Source organism: Epinephelus lanceolatus, chromosome 18, assembly GCF_041903045.1.
Source record: "Epinephelus lanceolatus isolate andai-2023 chromosome 18, ASM4190304v1, whole genome shotgun sequence".
Taxonomy (NCBI): domain Eukaryota; kingdom Metazoa; phylum Chordata; class Actinopteri; order Perciformes; family Serranidae; genus Epinephelus; species Epinephelus lanceolatus.
The window spans coordinates 32,896,725-32,917,510 of NC_135751.1; the positions used below are offsets into that span (position 1 = coordinate 32,896,725).

At 42.3% G+C, this 20,786-nt stretch overlaps 1 protein-coding gene across 2 annotated transcripts in view; it reads left to right on the top strand.

Moving 5' to 3' along the window:
- grin2aa (glutamate receptor, ionotropic, N-methyl D-aspartate 2A, a) overlaps window positions 1–4,800 on the top strand; it is a 226,614-nt gene extending 221,814 nt beyond the window's left edge. For both annotated transcript variants that reach the window (XM_033645183.2, XM_078161659.1), the window contains one exon: window positions 915–4,800. In XM_033645183.2, the coding sequence (XP_033501074.2) occupies window positions 915–2,882 (1,968 nt within the window). In that variant the 3' untranslated portion in view covers window positions 2,883–4,800. The remainder of the gene's footprint in view (window positions 1–914) is intronic.
- Window positions 4,801–20,786: the final 15,986 nt, after the last annotated feature.

Genomic DNA, 20,786 nt, shown 5'->3' on the forward strand with positions numbered 1-20,786 from the left:
TGTTAGTCCATATAAAGAGCCTGGCTTTATCAACTTCCGTCACAGTTGTAGTAATGGTAATTTCTTCTGTTTACTGTTCTTTCCTCTAAAAAAAACCCACCCCTGGTGTGCCTCTGAGGGAGGCTCAGGGCGCAGAGTTATGAGAGATATTGTAACTGTTTTGTCATTGTTGATTCAGGTTATTTTATTTAGATAAATTCCACTAACTGTGAGACACTGGTGCATTTTTGCAAACAGTTGTACTGTTAAATTGATGGAGCTGCAGAAAGACTTGTCTCATTCCATTGCATCACATTTTGTCTGTTTTCCCTTTAGAAAACATTCACTGGTGAGGCTCGAGACTGCATTTAGCAATGCTGGATTATTTTCTGAGCAACATTCTGTGTGTGTTTTGGTGTCTTGGTGTGTTTATGATTAATTCTGAGTCCTTTCTACTTAAGAACGTCCTAAATTATGTTGTTTTTTACTGCACCATCCTCTTATATCAATCATACATGGTTGTTTAGAAGATTCATATCTTAAACAAAACAAATTTTCATCTTGACTGAAGGGGGCAGATTGAGTTTCTGTATAAACCGGGAATGTTTCAGAGAAAATGAAAGAAAGTCTAATTTAATATTGTTTCAAGTTTGTGTTAATGGTGATAAAAGACTGTGTTGGTTGAGTGTACTATGATTTGCTGAGTCACATACAAATTTAATAAATTCAATAAAACACACAGAGCACAATTATGTTTGGCCAGAGTAGATAAGTAATAATTATTCTGTTTGTCTCTCTTCATTTCATTCTCAATCCCTCTTGATTCTCTCCTCCATTATATCCCTCTCATTTTCCCCTGTTGCCCTTCCACATTTTTTATTTGGCTTTTCCTCGTCCACTCCACTTTTTTTTTTTAACCATACCTCCCTATGCAGGGAATCTGGAGTTGCATTCATGGAGTCCACATTGACATGAAGAAAAAGTCAGATCTGGACTTTAGCCCCCAAGACAAAATGCTGAAGCTCATTAAATCGGCCAAACAGATGACCAACATGTCTAACCTGGGCGGCTCCCACATGAACTCCCCCAAACGTGAGTTCATGCACTCAGCTGGTCCCATGATCATGGACATGATGGCGGAGAAGGGCAACTTCATCTATGCTGACAACCGAAGCTATGCTCCCAAAGATATGATTTACGGGGACACCGGTGACCTGCAGTCTTATCTTGCTAACCGCCACAAAGACCACCTTAACAACTACATCTTCCAGGGAGGGCAGCATCCTCTGACCCTGAATGATGCCAATCCCAACACAGTGGAGGTGGCAGTGAGTGCTGACTCAGTCCAGACCAACGCCAAGCCGCCGCGGACCCTGTGGAAGAAGTCAGTGGACACGCTTCGTTCGGTGCCTCCCGGGCCCCCTCCGATGCCTGACATGCTGATGCCAGACCCGCGAATGTCCATGAAGACCCAGCGCTACCTCCCTGAGGACACAGCCCACTCTGACATCTCTGACTGTTCCAGCAGGGCAGCCTCTTACAAGGACCCAGAAAACAACAAGCACCTGAAGCCCAAGGACAACTTAAAAAAAAGATCGGTGACGTCAAAATACCCAAGGGACTGCAGTGAGGTGGAGCTGTCCTACTTAAAGACTAAGCAGGTCAGCGGAGGAACCAACCAAACCGGGAGAGGAGGAGGGGGAGGAGAGAAAATTTACACCATTGACTCAGACCGAGAGCTGAGCCTGCACTCAGACCCCGTTCACTACCGCGAGAGTCGCGGCCTTGCTGCCGACGATTTGGATTATCCCGAGATCTATTCTGACCACAGTGACAACTACAGGAAGTGTGAGCAGCCCATCATTCATCTGAACTCCTCGCCTTTGCATCACACTGACTCAGATCTTCTACCAGACCCAACTTACTCTAAACACTACAGCCTGAAAGAGAAAAACATTGCTCTGTCCCCACATGAATCCATTGATCGCTACAAACAGACACACTGCCGTTCCTGCTTGTCCAAAGTGACCGCTAGCTATCCACCAGGGGGGACGTACACTGCTGCTGCATCTGCTGCAGCTTCTGCCACACGCTCACCCTATAATCGGTGTGAAGCATGCCTCCACACGGCCAATCTATATGACATTAGTGAGGACCAGCTCCTTGCAGACCCCCTGGTCAGTCCTACCATGCACCACCAACAGCAACAGCAACCAGACGAAATGTTTGGTCTGTATTGGCCACAGACGGATGGGCCGCATGTTCAAAAGAGAAATCGCTTGAGGCTGAGTCGTCAGCACTCCTTTGACAACATCATGCTAGAAAAGCCCAAGGATGTAGACCTGGGCCGACCGGCGCGCAGCGTCAGCCTCAAAGAGAAGGATCGCTTCTTGGACTCCGCATCTGACTCGCACTATGCCAACCTCTTCGGCATGCGCCCCTACTCCGGCAGACTGTTTGGCACTGGGTCCAAATCAATGCTGTTTAACCACAACCTGGAGGAGAGCAAGAGGAGCAAGTCCCTGTACCCGGCCCATGGCTCGGATAACCCTTTCCTCAGCCACTCGCTGAGGGACGACACCAGCAGCAGACTGGTCCATGGGCGTAGCTCCTCTGATATTTACAAACAGCTGGCGGTGGCCTCGCCTGCAGCGGTCCTCGGAGCGCCCCAAGTCAAAACACGCAACGATGCGAACAATCTCCGCTCTTCCGTTAAATCCACCACTTCATACTGCTCACGGGACGGGCGGATAGCCAATGACATGTACAATAAAGAGCATGTGATGCCTTACTCAGCCAATAAGACTAGTGCATACCCAGCCCCACGTGGCGTCCTAAACTCAGCCCAGTTCAGCAATAGACGGGTGTATAAAAAAATCCCCAGTCTGGAGTCAGATGTTTAGTTGACATAAGAAATAATGTGTTCTCTCCTCTTTAACTCCTCTCTGGGTTTGTATTATAATTTATCAACTATGTTATCCACCAAGGGATGCCATAGCCACACTTTTTCTTCTTCTCTTCGACATTGTAATCCAAAAGAACTCGTGCCCACTTGGGTATGACGGTACTACTACTACTACTACTCTCTTTGCAGATGATATCACCATTTTTGTCCATTCTCTGCCATGTACCAGTGATTTGGCTGCATGGTCGGCGCGCTGCCATAAGGTATCCTGGTGTAAAGGGGAGGGGAATCATTAACCCCGCAGGTTTGAAAAAGGTTTAGGAAATGGTGTGGTCCCATTAGTGGGACAGAGAAGGCCTAAGTTACAGTAAAGGAGGACTCCTGCAGGCGTAGTTTGGAAGCAGGCAGTTGATTTGTGATTTGTGAGAAAGTGGTGAGGAGGATAGGAGAAATTATATGCGAGGGGAATTAGAGGGAGAGGGAGAGGAGATAACCTCTATTTCAACCCCTCCTCCTCCCCTCTTTTTTTCCTTTCCACCTCCACTGTCAAGCTTGCGGCTCGCTAGTTGAGGAGAAGAGGCCTGACAGAGAGACCAGATGGGCACGTTTGATGTCGCGGCCAGACATGGAGGCATCCCAGGAGGGCAGAGGCGTCACAGTAAGCTAGTCCAACGGTCTGCTGCTTGTTACTCTGACAAATATGGCCACCGAGACACCTGGCAGTGCCAGAGGAGAGAGAGGGAGAAAGGAGATGGGCGGCTAAATGGCACAGAGCTGAGCCTCCAGTAGATTTTGGCAGTAAGTCATCGGTGTGCTCGGTCAGAATTTGGTTTTACGTGTGAAGCTCATGCTAAGGCACATGATAGAGATAAGAAGCTGAGAGTAAAGTAGGTGCTATCAATGAATAATGTTTACAGACTGACAGATAAAAAAGACAAACTGACAAAATGACTGATAGAAAAGGACACACGAGCAGGGAAAACCTGAGGCAATTGATGGGCATTTCATTTACGGCTCTGCACATAGAAAAAATAATTGCAAATTATTGCTTTTTTATTCTATTAAACTATAAGATTTATTAGGGATTCTGGCATCCGGATCCCCCTATGTAGGATTTTAGTGTTTGCTTATTTGGTAGCACAATAGCCATTAGTTTAAAAAAAAAAAAAACCTCTCTCCCACATTTGCTTTTAAAAAAAGCATAGCTTTCTGAAAAGTACCATCAAGAGTAGTAGATTATTTTGCATGTGTTGATTTCTTTCTGTGTCGGAGTAGACAAAATACACACGAATACACTCTCAGACACATATTTTACATGTTTTTTGAAAAGGGACTGTGTCTTTGCCAGATATGGTGGATGGATACTTGTACAATCGAAAACCTTTATCCTTGACTTTTGTGCTTAGTAAATCAGTGTCATGCTGTGGCTCCTGCTGCAAAAGAGCGAGAAAATAGTGGAAGGGAAGAGAGAAAAGAGGATAAAAACAAGGGAGAAAAGGATGAAATGGCAACTGTTTCCACCGCCACCTTGTATGAGTTCAGGAGGGGGTGGGCGCTGATTTGTCTTTTGACCTCCCTGCCACTGAAACAGGGTATTAGCTATTAAAAAAACACTGATGATTCCTTCCTTCTTCCCTCCCTCCTTCTTCCCTTTTCTCGATCAACATGACACATCACTAGAGTGTTGGGTAGCTGTAGAACTTCACTTGATTTCTTTAAGTTTGTGTAAAACTGAACTTTGGTTGGTCGGTAGGTACAGCAGTAGCAGTGCTATATGGTATCTCACCGCTGCAGTCAAACTGGGGATTGGGTTAACAACTATTGATCATCAGTTATTGTTGATTCTCACTCAACCAGGGCTCTTGAGGATCTGAAGACTACCTGAGATGAATCCTTTGTTTACCTTCATGGTGTTGTTTGGGTGGGATGTGGGATGGGGTGGGTGGGGCCAGATGGAGAGGGTCGGAGCTGAGGAGGCTCCACTGTTATGTGCTCATCAATCATGTATCCATATTAGTGTGGAGTAAGTTGTGTGCGTGCATGGCAGAACTCGGGTAAGCTTGAAGTCTTAACCAGAACATTTGGTTCCTAAACTGATTGTTTATGTATTTGTTTGTTTGTTCTTTTTTGATAACACTTAGCAGAAAAGACTTGCACATGCACATTCTTCCACGCGTGCCCCACAAAAACTTTTTTTTGTTGTTGTTTCTTCTTTTGTAGCATTACGCTGTACAAATTGTACAGAAAGAAAAGAAATCATGTAACCATCTTAACTGATTGATTGATTTGCTTGATCGATTGGATTCACAAAGCCAAATTGTATCAAATAAAATACCTCAGGATGATTCTGTGCGTTTTGGGGGAGCTTCAACCGTAGCAACAGAACAGGATGCGGCGCAGATTTTTTTGTAGAAAATAAAATGTATAAAGAAAAAAAAAAGAAAGGAAAAACGACGACGTGATTTCTATTGGCCGCAAAGCAGAATCAAACTTTTCTCCTTTTGATGTTTACCAGTCCTAGGTCTTCCAGTTCGGCTCTTTGCCCGAGCTCATGCAACCCAAGTAAAGAGAGAAGAAGAGGAAGAGAAGGTGGGATGTGGGTAGGGGGCTTAGATCGTGAGGGTGTGTGTGTTGCATGCAGCTCCACGCCTGAGCGCCCGTAACAGAATGGAGGATGTTACTTAAACGTCCAAAAATCTGAAAAGCTACCCTTATATGGAACACACAAACAGGAATCTCTCTGTTTTCTCTCCATGGGTTTTAATGGCAGTCGACTGCATTAGCCACTGTGTTTCAATTGAAGCTCCATCTCTAACAACCACGCTCATATCGCCCTTTTCTACTCTTGGAATACTGCAGTGAACCTCTCCTTGCTTCCCAATCAGCTTCCCCAATGTTGACTGACGAGCAACATTTGTCTTTCTTTGCATCTTTTTCTGCATATTTATTATTATTATCATATTTATCGTCACATGCTGCTTGCGTGAGCTGACAAGTGAACAATATGCACATGTAAAAAATATCAAACGGCACCCTCGCGTTTTTATGAACTCATGATGATTTGTTCTGTTTGTTCTACTTTTACAGAACTGTCATGTAAACTGATGATGTTTTATGTTCAAACACACACAGACACACACACACACAAACACACACACACTCAGACACACCCTTGTGATGACAACCCTGCTCTTTTTAATGACAAAAATGTATTTTAATTACATTTAATGATAAATAATGAGGTGATGGCATGCAACCCCAGATGTAACAATTTTAATGTTTTATGTTGATTTTTTTTTTTCGTTTGTTTGTTATTTTTGTTATGATGTTATGATCACTAATGCGTTGTAACCAGGTGTGAGTATATACATATTTGAGAGAAAAAAATTATCTATGTTTAACACGATGAAGATGCTGCTGCTGTTTTGGGGGAGACGGCGAGGACCTGACCCTAGTGCAACTTCCTCATTGGCTGACGGGGTCATTATCAGGCCACGTTTTGCCCCAGTGGGGTCACAGATCAGGGGTCAGGGCTTGGTTCAGTATGGCGGGACATCCTTGCTCTTCCTCCAATGGCAGGTGAGAATTACTGTATCACCAGCTCTGCTTCTCTCTTCCCTCTCCTTCATGTGTAGTCAGGACTTCAACTGTAAAGAAGATAAAAGAAAAAAAGCAACCCTCTACTTTGAGTCTGCTATCCCTCCAAAGATACGAGACCTCTTTCTTTATGGTTTGCTGTAAGAATAGAGCTTTTTTTTAAACTAATACTTCCTCAAAGACTTTTAAGGAACTATTTTGAATATATTTAGAAATGACACCTGTATACATCGCTTGTAAATTCATACTGGAATACATCATCATGGAGAATTATAAATGATAAAGAGTAAAAACAATATTTTTTGTGTGAATTTCACAGGAGCTCTTCTGTACAGTGGCACTGTTTCTCTATCTCTCTCTCTCTTTCTATCTCTCTCTCTCTCCCTCTGTAGAGCGACTAGAATAAAACTTCACCATTCACAAGGTTTGCTGTCCTGTCAAAATTCACAATATACACACCAGGCTCCGTGTCTGCCTCACATTATAAGAAGGTAATCGCTTTTGTCAGTTGATGCTGACGGATTATTTCACAGGTAATGAGAAAAAGTGCTGGCTGATTTTTTTATTGACTCCATTTATTTATTTATTTATTTATTTGTAGCTGAAGAGCACATTCAGTAGGAGAGATGGGATTTTTATCATGAAGATCAGAAGGCCTACTGCTTACATGTCATCAAATCCTACCTCTATACAGCACCATTCTTATTCCAGGTCAACAAATACCAATGCTTTGTCACACCCCTCGGCGTGATGCATCTGTATGAGATGCAAGCTTTCGACTAACTCCAGTAAACCCATCCACGGTAATATTTGACGCTCAGAGCAACAGACGTAGTATAAGAAGCGAGAAAGTCTGCCTATTGTTCAAATGGGGGAAAGAGGGAGGGATGGAGGATGGGTCAAACAAACCAACACGTTCTCACTCCGACCGCGTCACATATCAACGTTTGGTGATTCCATGTCTAGAATGACGTGAAGGCACCCTGGGTGCGTTGGTTGTTGACGATCTGGGACACCATGTCAAGTTCCGCTTGTTACATGCGTTGTCTTCTTTCAAGATTAATTTCCGTTTTCACAGGAAATTTACCAATACAGTCACTTTCATAATAAAGGCACTACGTCAGTACAACACCGCAAATTGATGTTTTTTTTTCCTCCAACAACTAACGCACATGTTGGAAGGTCTGGTGAAGGTCGGTGTTTGTTGGACCCATCCAACACCCCTCACACTCGCCCTACTCAGACTTTTGCTGCCTTAACTTTTGCTCTTGTCCTGCCATATTTCCCAGAGATGCCACCAAGCACCATGAAACTATAACAGCAACCAGCAGCGTATCATGCCGACGTTAAAGGACAACTTCTTTTGTCAGTGCCTGACACCGCAAGTCACTGCCCAAGCACCGGATTTCTCTGACTTAAGAGTGACACCAGGGTAAACATAGACATTCACACAGAAGATCACTATTCATGTAATTTGGAAAACTAAACTAAACACTGCTTTTTTAATGTACCGTTAAGGCAGTGGTTCTCAAACTCTGGGGTGGGCTCCGCTGGTGGGGCATAGAGCTACAGCAGGTGGGTTGTAGATGATGGGGAAAAAGATGGAGTGAAACAAAGGGGGTCTTCCCTATGTTTCCAGGGTTCTATGTTTCCTGGGTTCTATGTTCCCCACTTAACCCTGCAAAAAAGCTTCTATGTTCCCCGCTTACACAAAAAGGGTTCTATGTTTCCCACTTGGTTGAGTGGGAAACATAGCACTCAGGAAACATAGAACCTTTTTTGTGTAAGCAGGGAACATAGAACTTTTTTTGCAGGGTTAAGTGGGGAACATAGAACCCTGGAAACATAGATACACTCCCAAACAAAGTCAGTTCATGTAGGGAAAACGAACAGTGTTTGCTGGTGCTGTTATGTTGACCTTTATTTTACTAAAAGTCAACATGGATCCTATTTTGTTAGTTGCTCGCCACTTATTGTTAATGGCTGATAATAAATTGAGGGTGGGAGGGGCATGAGCTTTTTTCAGCTTCTAAGAGGGGGCATGACAGAAAAAGTTTGAGAACCACTGTGTTAAGGAACCCAGGTGCACTGACCCAAACGTAATCTTATTCTAAACCTAACAAAAACCGTTAGTGTTGTTGCCTCACAGCAAGAGGGTTGATGGTTCAAACCCAGGGTGGCGGAGGGTTTGAACCCCGGGGTGGCGGAACTCTTTTGTGCGGAGTTTGCATGTTCTCCTCCTGTCAGCGTGAGTTTTCTCTGGGTACTCCGACTTCCTCCCACAGTCCAAAGACATGCAGGTTAATTGGTGACTCTAAATTGGCTGTAGGTGTGAATGGTTGTCTATCATTATGTCTTAGTCCTTTGATGGTCTGGCAGTCTGTCCAGGATGTACCCTGCCTCTTGCCCAACATCAGCTGGGAAGGCATCAGTCCCCCTGTGACCCCAACAGGATAAGCAGTCATTGAAAATGAATGAATGACCACAACCATTTGATAGCGTTAACCAGGTGTTAGGACATGCTTCAGCCGGGAAACAGCTGTGCGTCTCGTCGAGATGACAGGTGCCTTCGATGCTGGTATCACATGCCGAGGAGGGTGACAGAGCATTGGTATTTTACGACATGGGAGAGAACCTATAACCTTAACCTATAAGGAGTCTATTCTGATAGCTTTTTAAAGCATTTTAATGATAGAATTTTGTACCTCTCCTTTGTTAAGTGCATTGCACCATAGTTTTCTTTCAGGTAAGACATACACTTCCACAGTTACGGCAAAGCTGAAGAAGCCAGAATATCACTTAATAAACCTAATTTGGTATTGTTTTAGTTACTGTATTTATTTATTTCCCACTGTAGTATAGTGTAGTGACTCTACAGATTAATAAGCCTTCAAATATCAACTAACTGCAACCCTACAACCCTATTATCAGATATAAAGCTGATACTGCTAAATTCTGCAAAACCCCGAATTACATTTGGTCACAACATTTTTAAATGCTCAATGCCATTTGCCAAGTTAATTTCTATGCATGGCAATTATGATTTGGTTATGATAAGGCTGGGGAAAGATCCATGGCAGGACTGACTTGGACACACTACATGCCCATCCACCACCTGGACCTCCGAAGGGCATTCTGGTGCCTGCAGTGGCACTGAAAGACGGCACTGGACGCAAATAGTGTGCTGCAGAGTTATCAAGTAAGAACACTGTATATTTCCTGGTAATACTGAGCTGTTAAGACACTTGTCCTTGATGGATGGTACTCTCTCAGTGAGTAGTGTCAAACCACTAGCCAAAGGTTAAAGATGCATTTAAGTGTATGATCATTCAGTCACAGTAGAAGTGCACTTTCTTTACAAGATGTAACCAAACTGAATGTTTTATTAACCATAGTCAGCATATCAGATTTTTAAACACACTCTGACTCTTGACACTTGTTTACAGACATTTGTTTGATTTTTTTTATGATTTATACTGAGCAGATTATTTTACTATGGATGAATGTCAAAATCCACTTATACACCTGCATTATGTTCCTCTACTGCAGTTATTTTCCTCATATCCCATAATCACAGTGTAAACATTAACTTTTGGTGTATTTCAATGTTTCTAAAGTTTCATTCTGTGTTTGAATGTCATAAGTTTCATATGCACAGGTGTAAGTGACGCCAGAGAAGCCTTTGCGCTGACCGCGTCCTGACCTTGCACATTTGTGCATGTGTGAATCTGTGTATGTGTGTGTGTGTGTGTGTGTGGCGGAGCATCAAGAGGCCATTTGGGCTACAGCTACATTTACCATCTGCCACATTCCTTCTTTCCTTTCCTCGTGCCTTACACCTCCATCTCTCCCTCTATATATATTCCATCTGTTTTCCTCCTTCCATGCACCATTTTGCTTTCTAACAAACACCTTTCTCTCCCTCCATAATTATGCTTATCGCCACTGTCTTTTCTTATTACTGCTGTGTCCCATCTCTGTCTCCCTCTTGTCCATTTCTCCACAACTTTCTGTTAAATAAATATGAAAAGAAAAGCACAGTGGTTCTATCACTTCTCTGCCTCTCTGTGGGTTTTCCATTCACTGTCTAGTGATAGTTGTGTGAAGGTCATTTTAGAACAGTACTGTTACTTTCGGAAAATGTATGGCATCAATTAGATTTTTTAATATGTATACTAATGAGATGCTGCCAGTGAAATGATTTATATTTTTAATTCTCACTGCTGTGTGGATTAACTTGGGGAAAAATGCATTTGCTGGACTGCAACATACAAATGCAAACCCAGGTTGTAAAGTAAATAAATTCTACTTTTCCTTCATGTTAGGGAAATGTACCCCCCTTGCTTCCTGTGTAACCAGCACATTCTTTATGGCTGGAACTTTTCAGTTGATGTTGGCTTCTAGTTGGGTAAACTGCATTCAGGTAGTGCACTTGTTGTGGACTGCTTGATGACTCTTGAAATTCTCTAGCAGGTGCAGTGGTGTAGCTGTATTTCATCATTTTGAAGATCACCACAGTCATGGCAAAAGAGATGCTTTATATATATATATATATATATATATATCTATAAATAAGCAGACCTTAAGGGAGATTCTCTTAGTTTGTAGACCACGATGAAAAGTAAAAGCCTCTAATGTTAAAAGATTTCACTGAAAGCGTGAGCCTTTCTTTCTTTAGTGTTCAGGCCTTACGCTTACACACCTGAGGCCTGATGATTAAATGACATGAAAATGCAAAATATTCTCTTGTATATTTGCATCAAAACTACTCATACTGGCAGGGATGCAATTTGTGACAATTGCAACAGGCCTGCCATTGTTGTGACGGGAATTCGTGGTTATGGTTAGGAAGATAAATGTGGATTTAAATTAATAGTTTCTGCAGGAAAGGGCAAAAAGCCTTCGAGGCAAACCTCTCCCATGTGCTGTCTGTTATGCACAGCATAAAGGCATCAACCAGCCCATTTTCACAAGGCAAAAGCTCAGAAAGATAACATCAAAAGTTGTTCTTATTAAAAAAAAAAAAAAAACTTTTATGGTGCCTAATAGCCTATTTGTGTTCTGCGTTAAAGTCAGCAACTCATGTCAGAAACAACAGTTTAAAATGATATGTTGTATCACAAAAAGGAAAAGCTGCCCCTGCTGTGTTAGGAGCCCGGTCTCAATCCCAAGTCATTGAAATCTGGTGCTTAGGCAGTGACTTGCAGCATTGCAACCCAACAAAAAGAGCCTCCTTTGCCATTGTAGTTTAACAGCACCCGACAGTGTCTGCGAAACGCTGCGAGACAAGGACGAAAGTTAAGGCAGCGAACGTCCGAGTGGGGCAGGCAGGAGGGGTGATGGATGGGTCCAACAAACATAGACTCTCACCAGAGAGAGTGGTGTTTGCGTCCTGTAAGATTCTAAACCTAACCCCTTCCTTTGTTGCCTAAACTTAACCAGGTGTTTTTGTTGCCTACACCTAACCATGTGTGTTTGTTGTTGAAGATAAAAATGTCAATTTGCGCTGTTGTACTGATGTAGTGCGTTTATTTTGAAAGAGACTGTATGTAAATGGTAAATGTCCTGTGAAAACAGAATTGTATCTTGAAAGAAGACAATGCATGTAACAGGCAGAACTTGACACGATGTCCCAGAACGTTAACAACCAACACACCCAGGGTACCTTGCACGTTGTATCTGGACGTGGAAAGTCCATGACCAAAATGTCAATATGTGACGAGGTCGGAGTGAGAGTGTGTTGGTGTAAGGCCTTTGATGTTTTATAAAACGTACTGCACACAGCATCGACATTGGGATGTGTGCATGTGCAATAGTGGCATTGCAGGAGGCATGATATCAAGTAAGGCACATTAGCTAGAATAGGTCAGAGTACAACTTTTGTGCTGTTTGAAACAGAAGGAAAACTCCCACATCTCTCATTTTCCATGATCTATGCCACCGGCCAAGCCTTCTCCCGTTAAAATAGGAATGTGAGTATGTGATGTTTACTGGTGGCGTTTGTTATCAGAAGTGAGACTCTCCTGTGCACATGTGCAAAAAAAATAAATAAAATACTGTAGATGTGCCAACACACAGACATAGTCAAGCGTTACACACTGAGGCAGAAGCTTGTCCACCCTAAGGACAAAACTCCCAGGCAAAGCAGAATAATGTAGTGTATGCAGTCCAATGCAGCCATTGTTAAACAGAGGAAGTGGCCTACGACACCACTTATCACTTCCAATGCAGTCTTGAGATCCCTCCTCAGGCAGCTTTACACCCATTCACACCTGATCCCATCTAAACCAAACGACACACATGATGGCCAGGTGGGTAAACGACTCACATGTGACCTTAACAACGCTTAAACTCAGAGCTTGCATGTAACCTCAATGACTGTGTAAGGATCACACACACACACAGGGTTCAAAGCCTGCGACACGGCTCTAGTCAGTCAGAACTGAAGAAGCCTCTTGGATGAGAGGTGGAGTGTCTTCAGGAAACTCAAGTAAGTCCAGTTGCTTACGATGTAGCACTTAGTAAAGCACTGACCTGGATGTCTGAGAATCTCCACCAGCATATTATATGAAAATCCTGTGTATGTTTACATGCTCAAAATATTCTGTTTTTTTTTTTGCCTTTATCCAGAAAAGACCATATTCCTACTAAACTACTTACATGTCTAATGAAAATTAATATTCCACTAATACTCCATTTTACATGCAGCCTTACATATGTTGACTAACCTACCCAAATATGTCAAAATATGAAAAAGTGGAGTCATTTTGCTTCTTTGCATCAGAACCGGATGTTTGATCAAAGTTTTCTACCGATGGTGGACTTGTTCAAATGTGCAGACATAGCCTTCCTCTTTCATTCCTTCATCCACCCCCTAGAAACGGTAGGTGTTGCTGTATTTGTGCATATCCAGCAACCTGTTGATATCCAAGGGCACGTTCAATTTCAAAATGATATGCATTGTTTTGCTATGGTTTCCAGGTTGAAAGACATGTTACCTCAATGCGGTGTGCAGCAGACTTTGAGGTATGTTCTCTCTGGTCAGTAGTGTGTCTCAGAGGTGTACCTAGTCAGCAGGAATGTGTATAGCAACTAAATTCTGTTAGCTCTTTACGTATCGTACATGCAATATTTGTCTTTATTTTACACTTGCTTTGGCAATGTAAAGATGTGTTTTCCATGCCAATAGAGCCCCTTTTAATTAACTGATCTAAACCCTGCCTTATTAAAAGGCAGTGTAAAAGCACAACACAACAGGGGGTCCAACACCTCAGTGTTTCTGTTTAAATAAAATGTTTGCTATGTTTTACTGGGGCTGAACGCAGCTCAAGTCTGTCATTATGTTTAAATATAGGTGTGTTTCTCCTTCTGACCAGAAATGTTAGATTTTCTTTTGGCCATGCATCTCTACTTGGCCTTGCAAACTATTGGCGACCTGGTTTGTGGACAAGGCATCCATGACCACACGCAGAACTGACCATAAACAGACATTAGGCCGTGTTTCATATTCCAAATGCACTGTATGCGTGCCCAAAGAATGCTATAAAAAAGAAATGGATGCCAAAAACATCTAACATGCTAACAACACATTCTCACTCTGACCTCGTCACATACTGACATTTTGGTCATGGACTTTCCACGTCCACATACAAGGTGCAAGGTACCCTGGGTGTGTTGGTTGTTGACGTTCTGGGACATCGTGTCAAGTTCTGCCTGTTACATGCATTGTCTTATTTCAAGATACACAGGAAATTTAACGTTTACATACAGTCTCTTTCAAATAAATGTGCTACGTCGGTACAGTACCGTAAATTGACGTTTTAGTCCTTCAACAACAAACACACATGGTTTGGTTTAGGTGACAAAAACACATGGTAAGGTTTAGGGAAAAGGAACAGGGTTTGGCTTTAGAATCCTACGGGACTCAAACAGCGCTCTCTCGGGTGAAAGTCAGTTTTTGTTGGACCCATCCACCGCCCCTCCCACCTGCCTAAACTGGACTTTCGCTCCTTGTCTGGCTGCGTTGCCCCCTGACGCCACCGGGCGCCGTTTTACTGTAACAGCAACCAGCTACGTATCATGCCGACGTTGAAGTATGCCTTTTTTTGTTGGTTTCTGACGCCGCAAGTCACTGCTCAAGCGCCAGACTTCAACGACTTCAACGTGAGACCGCGTTGAAGTAGAATATGAGGTTTACATAATATTGTCATATTTGGAATAGTAGTGTGACATTACCGTGCATGTAAACATACCCAGTGGTGTCATGGTTTGTCAACCGGTGTATTAAACTGCCTAATTTCCCTCTTCTCCCCCTCAGAAAATTCTTATGAGTAAAAAGTCATTTGTTGCTTTTATTATCATTATTATTTCTACTTTATATGCAAATGCACCCCAAAATCACACCAATAATTCTAGAATGACAGTTATGTCCAAATGGAGCTATTAATTAATAATTAATTGCGTCAAATCCTGTATTTTTTCATTTCACAAATTTATATCGCAGTGTCAGTTTTTCCAATATTGTGCAGCCCCACACTCAAGTCAGAGCAGAGGAGCTCCCAGCAAACTATCTCAGATAATGACTAAACATGACACACGATGCTCCCATGGAATATTCCCCTTCAGCTATTCACTTAGTGTCAAAAAACACTACGACAAAAACTCCCTAAGTGACATTTATTATGTTCAAACAAGTAAACGAGCAAAGATTTCCAACACGCGCACGAGCAGATGTTTGTAATTCTGATCTAAGAGGGAATTGGACGCCCCGCTCAGAGGCAGGTTTCAGAATGAGTGGCGGATTGTGTTACGTTATCTGATTGGTGAAGAGCCAGAATGGGCACATTTCAGATATCTTAAAGTTTGGGCTTGATCCCATCTAATCACTTCCACGCAATCAATCTTCCCTCAGCCCTTTGGCCTTCATTTCAGCCTTAATATCCTTGTAAGACCAAAGCGGGACAACTCGGGCTTACTCATCATCATTTTTTTGCTGATGTTCCATTTCAGATAGGGAGCCAGCGTGTGACGAGTGTGGACACCTGGTTAGATTTGGTGTTGGATGGTAGTTGGAAGGTGTGTCTGTGTGAGAGACAGCCTGAGAGATAGCCAGAGGCACTGGGGAGGGGCAGTAATTGAAATGGGGGTGTCATTTATCAGATCACACAGAGTCAACAGCAGTGTGGTTCAAACAGAGTGGTGCAGAGGATTCTGTGTGTGTATGTGTGTGTGAGAGAGAGCCTGTTTGCCTGAGCAGTTGTGTAAGCCAGCTCGACAGAAAAGACTGTGGCAGATCATTCTTCTTCTGCGGAGGGGCAGATGAAAGAAAGAGAAGAGGGAGAAAAGAGCACTCATTTGTTTTGTCATTTTCTGTTCTCCCCTTTGGTCGTCAGAAAATCACCTCCCATTTGATTGTGGGAGACAAACAAGCCATGGTCAGCCCCCTCCTCCCCACCCTCGGGCGCGCATCATGTGTTTGCCCATAGATTTTTCTTCTGCGCCGAATATATTCACCCGGTGGGAATCTTTAAACCTATCTTACCTCTTCAAATGCACATACTCATTCACACACACACGCACCCCTGCCAACTAAACTCATAATTATTCTCAACTACTTTAAAGGAGCCCAGGGAGGAAGAAATGGGTCTGATTATTAGGAGGAAAAAGGGATCAAAGTACTGCGGTTTAGCTCACTATACCTTCATATCAATGGTCCACTCACACAAAAGACCCTCGCCTTAAGAAGAGCTTTTGAAGGGTGAATGCCGTCACACTTCTTTTAAAAATAGGATATTATTGGTTAGTTCACCACATGTGCTATAAAAGCACAAGATCTGTTCAATATGGACGTTAAGTTCTGAAACACTTTCAGCTATGAAAAGAAATGGACGTGCGTCGTTTTGGAAGATAGGAAACGTCGAAGTGTTGTGAGAATTTTTTGGGTATTATTAAATGTGAATCTTACAGAAATCTTACACAGTCATTTCTCCTGTGTGTGCTGGCCATGAAGAGATCTTGTCCTAATATAATTTCAGCAGTGACAGGGGACAAAATCCACAGTCCTTTGCAAAAATGCATTTCAAAATTGAAGTAAAACTAACATGAGGCATCAAAAATTTAAGTCCATCACGTGGGTGTATTCTGAAGTTGCCGTCTGTTTAGTACAAAGTCACACTTTTTGTTGCTGCACCTCTACTGCAACCCAGAGAGGAAACTCTGAGAGAATTTTGCACTAAAAGACACAGTAACTTTGAAAGATACCTTTTTGATTTGACCAAACCAGACTGACAGAGCCACATATGAGCTTGCATTTGCTTTTTTCATTTATTTTTTTGGGGCTTTTTGCCTGTAAGTGATAGGACAGTACAAACAGCAAAGGACTGCCGGCTGGAATCAGACCCACGGCCACTGCAGCAGGGACACTACCTTTGTAATTGGGATAACTGTTCTACCCACTGAGCCCATGGCTGCCCCGGCATGCATTTTTGAAAAGAATAAAGCCTGTGAATTTTGTCAGGGGTGTGTCCAGGAGGCACTACTGTTATCCTAAACTATATCTGTCTGGTCAGAAGCAGGTTCTTAATTCTAATCAACGGTTTGAAGTAAACAAGATTTTAACTGATAGGGTGCAAGGAGGCGCAGGGAACTCTGAGATACTTTTAATTTTTGTAATGAAAATAGGTAGGAGTAGTATTCCAATATGTTATTTCCATGGCCTTGGAAAGTTCAATCAATATTTGTGAACATGAGCTGCTCTCTCTCAAGGCAATAAATGGGAGCCTAATTTTGTGGACCCACAGAATGTTTGTTTTCTTTTTTGATACCAACATGAGCTTTATTCTGATATAGCGTTCTCAGTGCTGAAACAGAAAATATACCCATATACCCAGAACATTCCCCTGGGTGCTCTCAGTGTCATCTATGACATTGTTCACTATTCATTGTCTATGGAGCAGCTCCAGACTTTATAATGTTTTGACAAATCTGACTTTTAGCACTCTAGTTTCTGGATTTGGGAGATAGTTGCTCATGTTTACTAATATTTCTAGACTGTCTTGGACCACAAGAAAAACGTATGAATTTAGAAAATGGGCGTAGTTCCCCTTTAAAGCTTTTTTGACTGATATCAGACTCAAAAAAGTCTTGACACCCCTCTGGATTTTGTCCTCCATTTCCTCCACTGGGACCACAGAGAGATCCCTTTATCATCAGTATGAATGGGAGGAACAATAACAGTGACCAACAACTCTTTCAATGTACCCCACATTTAAAAACATTTTTTTAAACAATTCTTTAACTTTTAAGACAATAAACCTGAGACCAGTGGTTCCCAGCTGGTGGGCTATGGTCCAAAGGAGGGTCATGGGTCCATTCTGAATGGATTGCAAGTGACTCTAAAATGTGTGTAAAAGTTTGTGAAAAACACTCTTCAGGATTCCAAAGGTGCGCTCCACAATATTCCCTGTGCGGATATGGGCCTCGTTGTACCTTATCTCTCCGGCAGTGTTCGGGTTGAGAACAGGTGTCAGGAGGAAGAGGTGTAGGGGGTATGCACTATCACCTTAAAAAACATATGAATCAATATGAAACACGCTCTTGTTTTTAATGTAATTATTTTACAAAGGATTTTACAAATTGACTCACCTACAAGCCAGCCATCTCCAAACTCGCCATCTCGCAACTTGGAAAACAGAAAACTGTTTCTCAGAATAAAAGAGTCGTGTACTGACCCGGAACACTTCCAAAATGGCAGTGCTGGATAGGTGATATGTTTTAATGATTGTTTCCTCATTCATTCCAAAAATGTTCACACGAGGGTGAAACATATGTTCTCTGCGTCTTCTTTCATCGTTTTGATGTCTCCTTCTTGCAGCAATAACCGCAGCCATGTGTGCGCAATTACACATACAAACCGTTTGCACCTCCCTTTGACACGTGTTAAATATAGACGTAGTTTCTGTTTGCAAAATTGCCTTCAGGTTTGATACTGCATGTGCTAAATTAATATATTTACATTTTCTCCTCCTAGCACACGCACAATTGCGTGTACACTCCATATTGCATATTCATTGCAGCAAACGTACTAACTGGATGCAGACGCGCTATTTTGCACCTTTAAAAGACGCAAAGTGTGCACTGTTAGTAAATCAGTTTGTACATTTTTTGCATGTGCAATGAGTTTGCACACGTTTTTATACACACAAACCTTTAGTAGATCCGGCCCTGAATGTATTAAACTGTGTGGACCTTGAAGTAATGACTAAGGAGCCCTGTGGCTGAACCAGTTGGGAACGACTGCCTTGGACCACCACACCACTACGAAAAAAACCCCTATAAAATGCGTGAAACCAACCAAAACAAACAGAGTTAAATGATAAATTCCATAGTTATAAGAAAATAATACTCAGGGTATTTTGTACGTTCTGCTTCATCTGATAATGATGACAAAATAGCTTCTAATTACATTATCTTTTTATTATCGACACAAGAGAGCAAACACTGCATAGCGAATAATGTTTATATACATACATTATGTAACTGACTTTTGGAGCAAGCTAAAAAATCCTGTGTTTTGTGTCAGAGCTGAGCAATCCCAATGATTTAATGTCGTCACACTCATGATGGTGCCATCCACATTACAGATTAACATCAATGCTTCCCAAAGGCTGAAACCAGGAAGGAAATGAAGGCAATTAAATCAGGTACTGTAGAGTCATTGGAGTCTTGTTTTCTCAGCTGGCAGCGACTATTGACCGCGGTGTTAATGAGAAATTGGGGCAAACTAATCCCGAACCAGTATACCAGTAGATATAACTACTGTTGTAATAAATGGACTAAGCTCCTGCAGTTCCTAAATCACTGTTTAAATCCTTAGTTGCAGATTGGTCTCTGTGAAGCAAGGTTAAATGTTTTTCAGAGGGTACCTACACCTGCTGATCTGATCTGAATCCTAAGGACATTTTGCTTTTTTTCTGAGGCAATTTTAATGAATGATTTAACTGCTGAACACATAGTTACTTTGGCACTGCGTGGTGTGTGCTTATTGTCATTTAAAAGTACTTTAATGGAAAATTCCTAATGCTGTACTTTTTATTCTGCAGGAATTACCCTCTAAAACATACAGAAAAGCATGTAATTCATGTTTTAATATACCAGTTGTTTTATGTTCGGGTTGGCTTTTTCTTCTACTTGGTGCTAATAATTTCTGTAGCTCAAAGCTACACACACTTTTTAACGACCACAACTTATGGCAGCCTACAGGCAACAGTCAGACAGAGTTTATAAATATAAGTGAAAAAAGGATTTAAAAAAGCTTCCCTCTAAAGTGTCAGAGGCATTTCTTGACTGGTCATTTTAATTTCGCAGGAATTTAACGAGCCTGTAGTGGTCTTTGCTCCAAGCCCTTGTTAATATTGGCCTGGACTCACAGCCACAGCCGTTTATTGCTACCCTGATAGCATGTGTTATCACCATAGTTCATTCAAGCTCAACTGTCTTAGTGAGTTTATTTTAAGGTTGTGTTGTGCTTTTCAAAATAATCTCATATATGATTGCGTCGTTATATTACAGCTAAGTTTAAGAATGACCATTTAGCAAGAACTCAGGATGAGGTGAAAGCCATAAAAGAGAAATCATCTGACTTTGAAATACTTTGCTGGCACCGTGTGTGTCTTTGGTTGCCCTCCTGTGGCCAAACCCATTGTTTTGGTATAAGGACGGTAATGGATTCTGATGTATGGCCCCAGTAAAATGTGATGATGACAGGATATGAAAGACAGACGGAGAAGAGAAATGGATGAATGGATGCAGGGATAAAATGTTTTGCGTTGTTAAGGTTAATGGATTTGTGATGCCACTCAGTGAGGATTGATGACAGCTTCTTGATGTCTGCTAATGGAGGAGGGAAGGCAGAAAGGAGGGACAGGGGGAAGGTGAGAGGCAGGGAGTAAAAAGGCAAGGAGTAGGCTGAGAATTCATACTGTCATTTAGAAACTTGGTCAAACTTACAGGTACAGGAGAGGAGGAGCATGGGACGTCAGATGGGAGTGGAGTGGAGGATGGAAAACACAGGGTGTAAAGAAGACAATTTAGAGGACCAATGTCAGTTAGAGAGACAGAGAAACTTTACCGGTGTTTGAAGTCTTAGGGTGCTGTCAGACCTAGAGTTCACTGGCCTTGGTCTGTTCCAAAGAGTTGATTCATGTTCTCATGGCAGCATTTACAAGCGGACCAGATAAAATGCCTTGCGTGAGAAAGCTGCTCTTGATTGGTCAGAATTTCTATGAGGGAAAAATCCAGGAAGTAA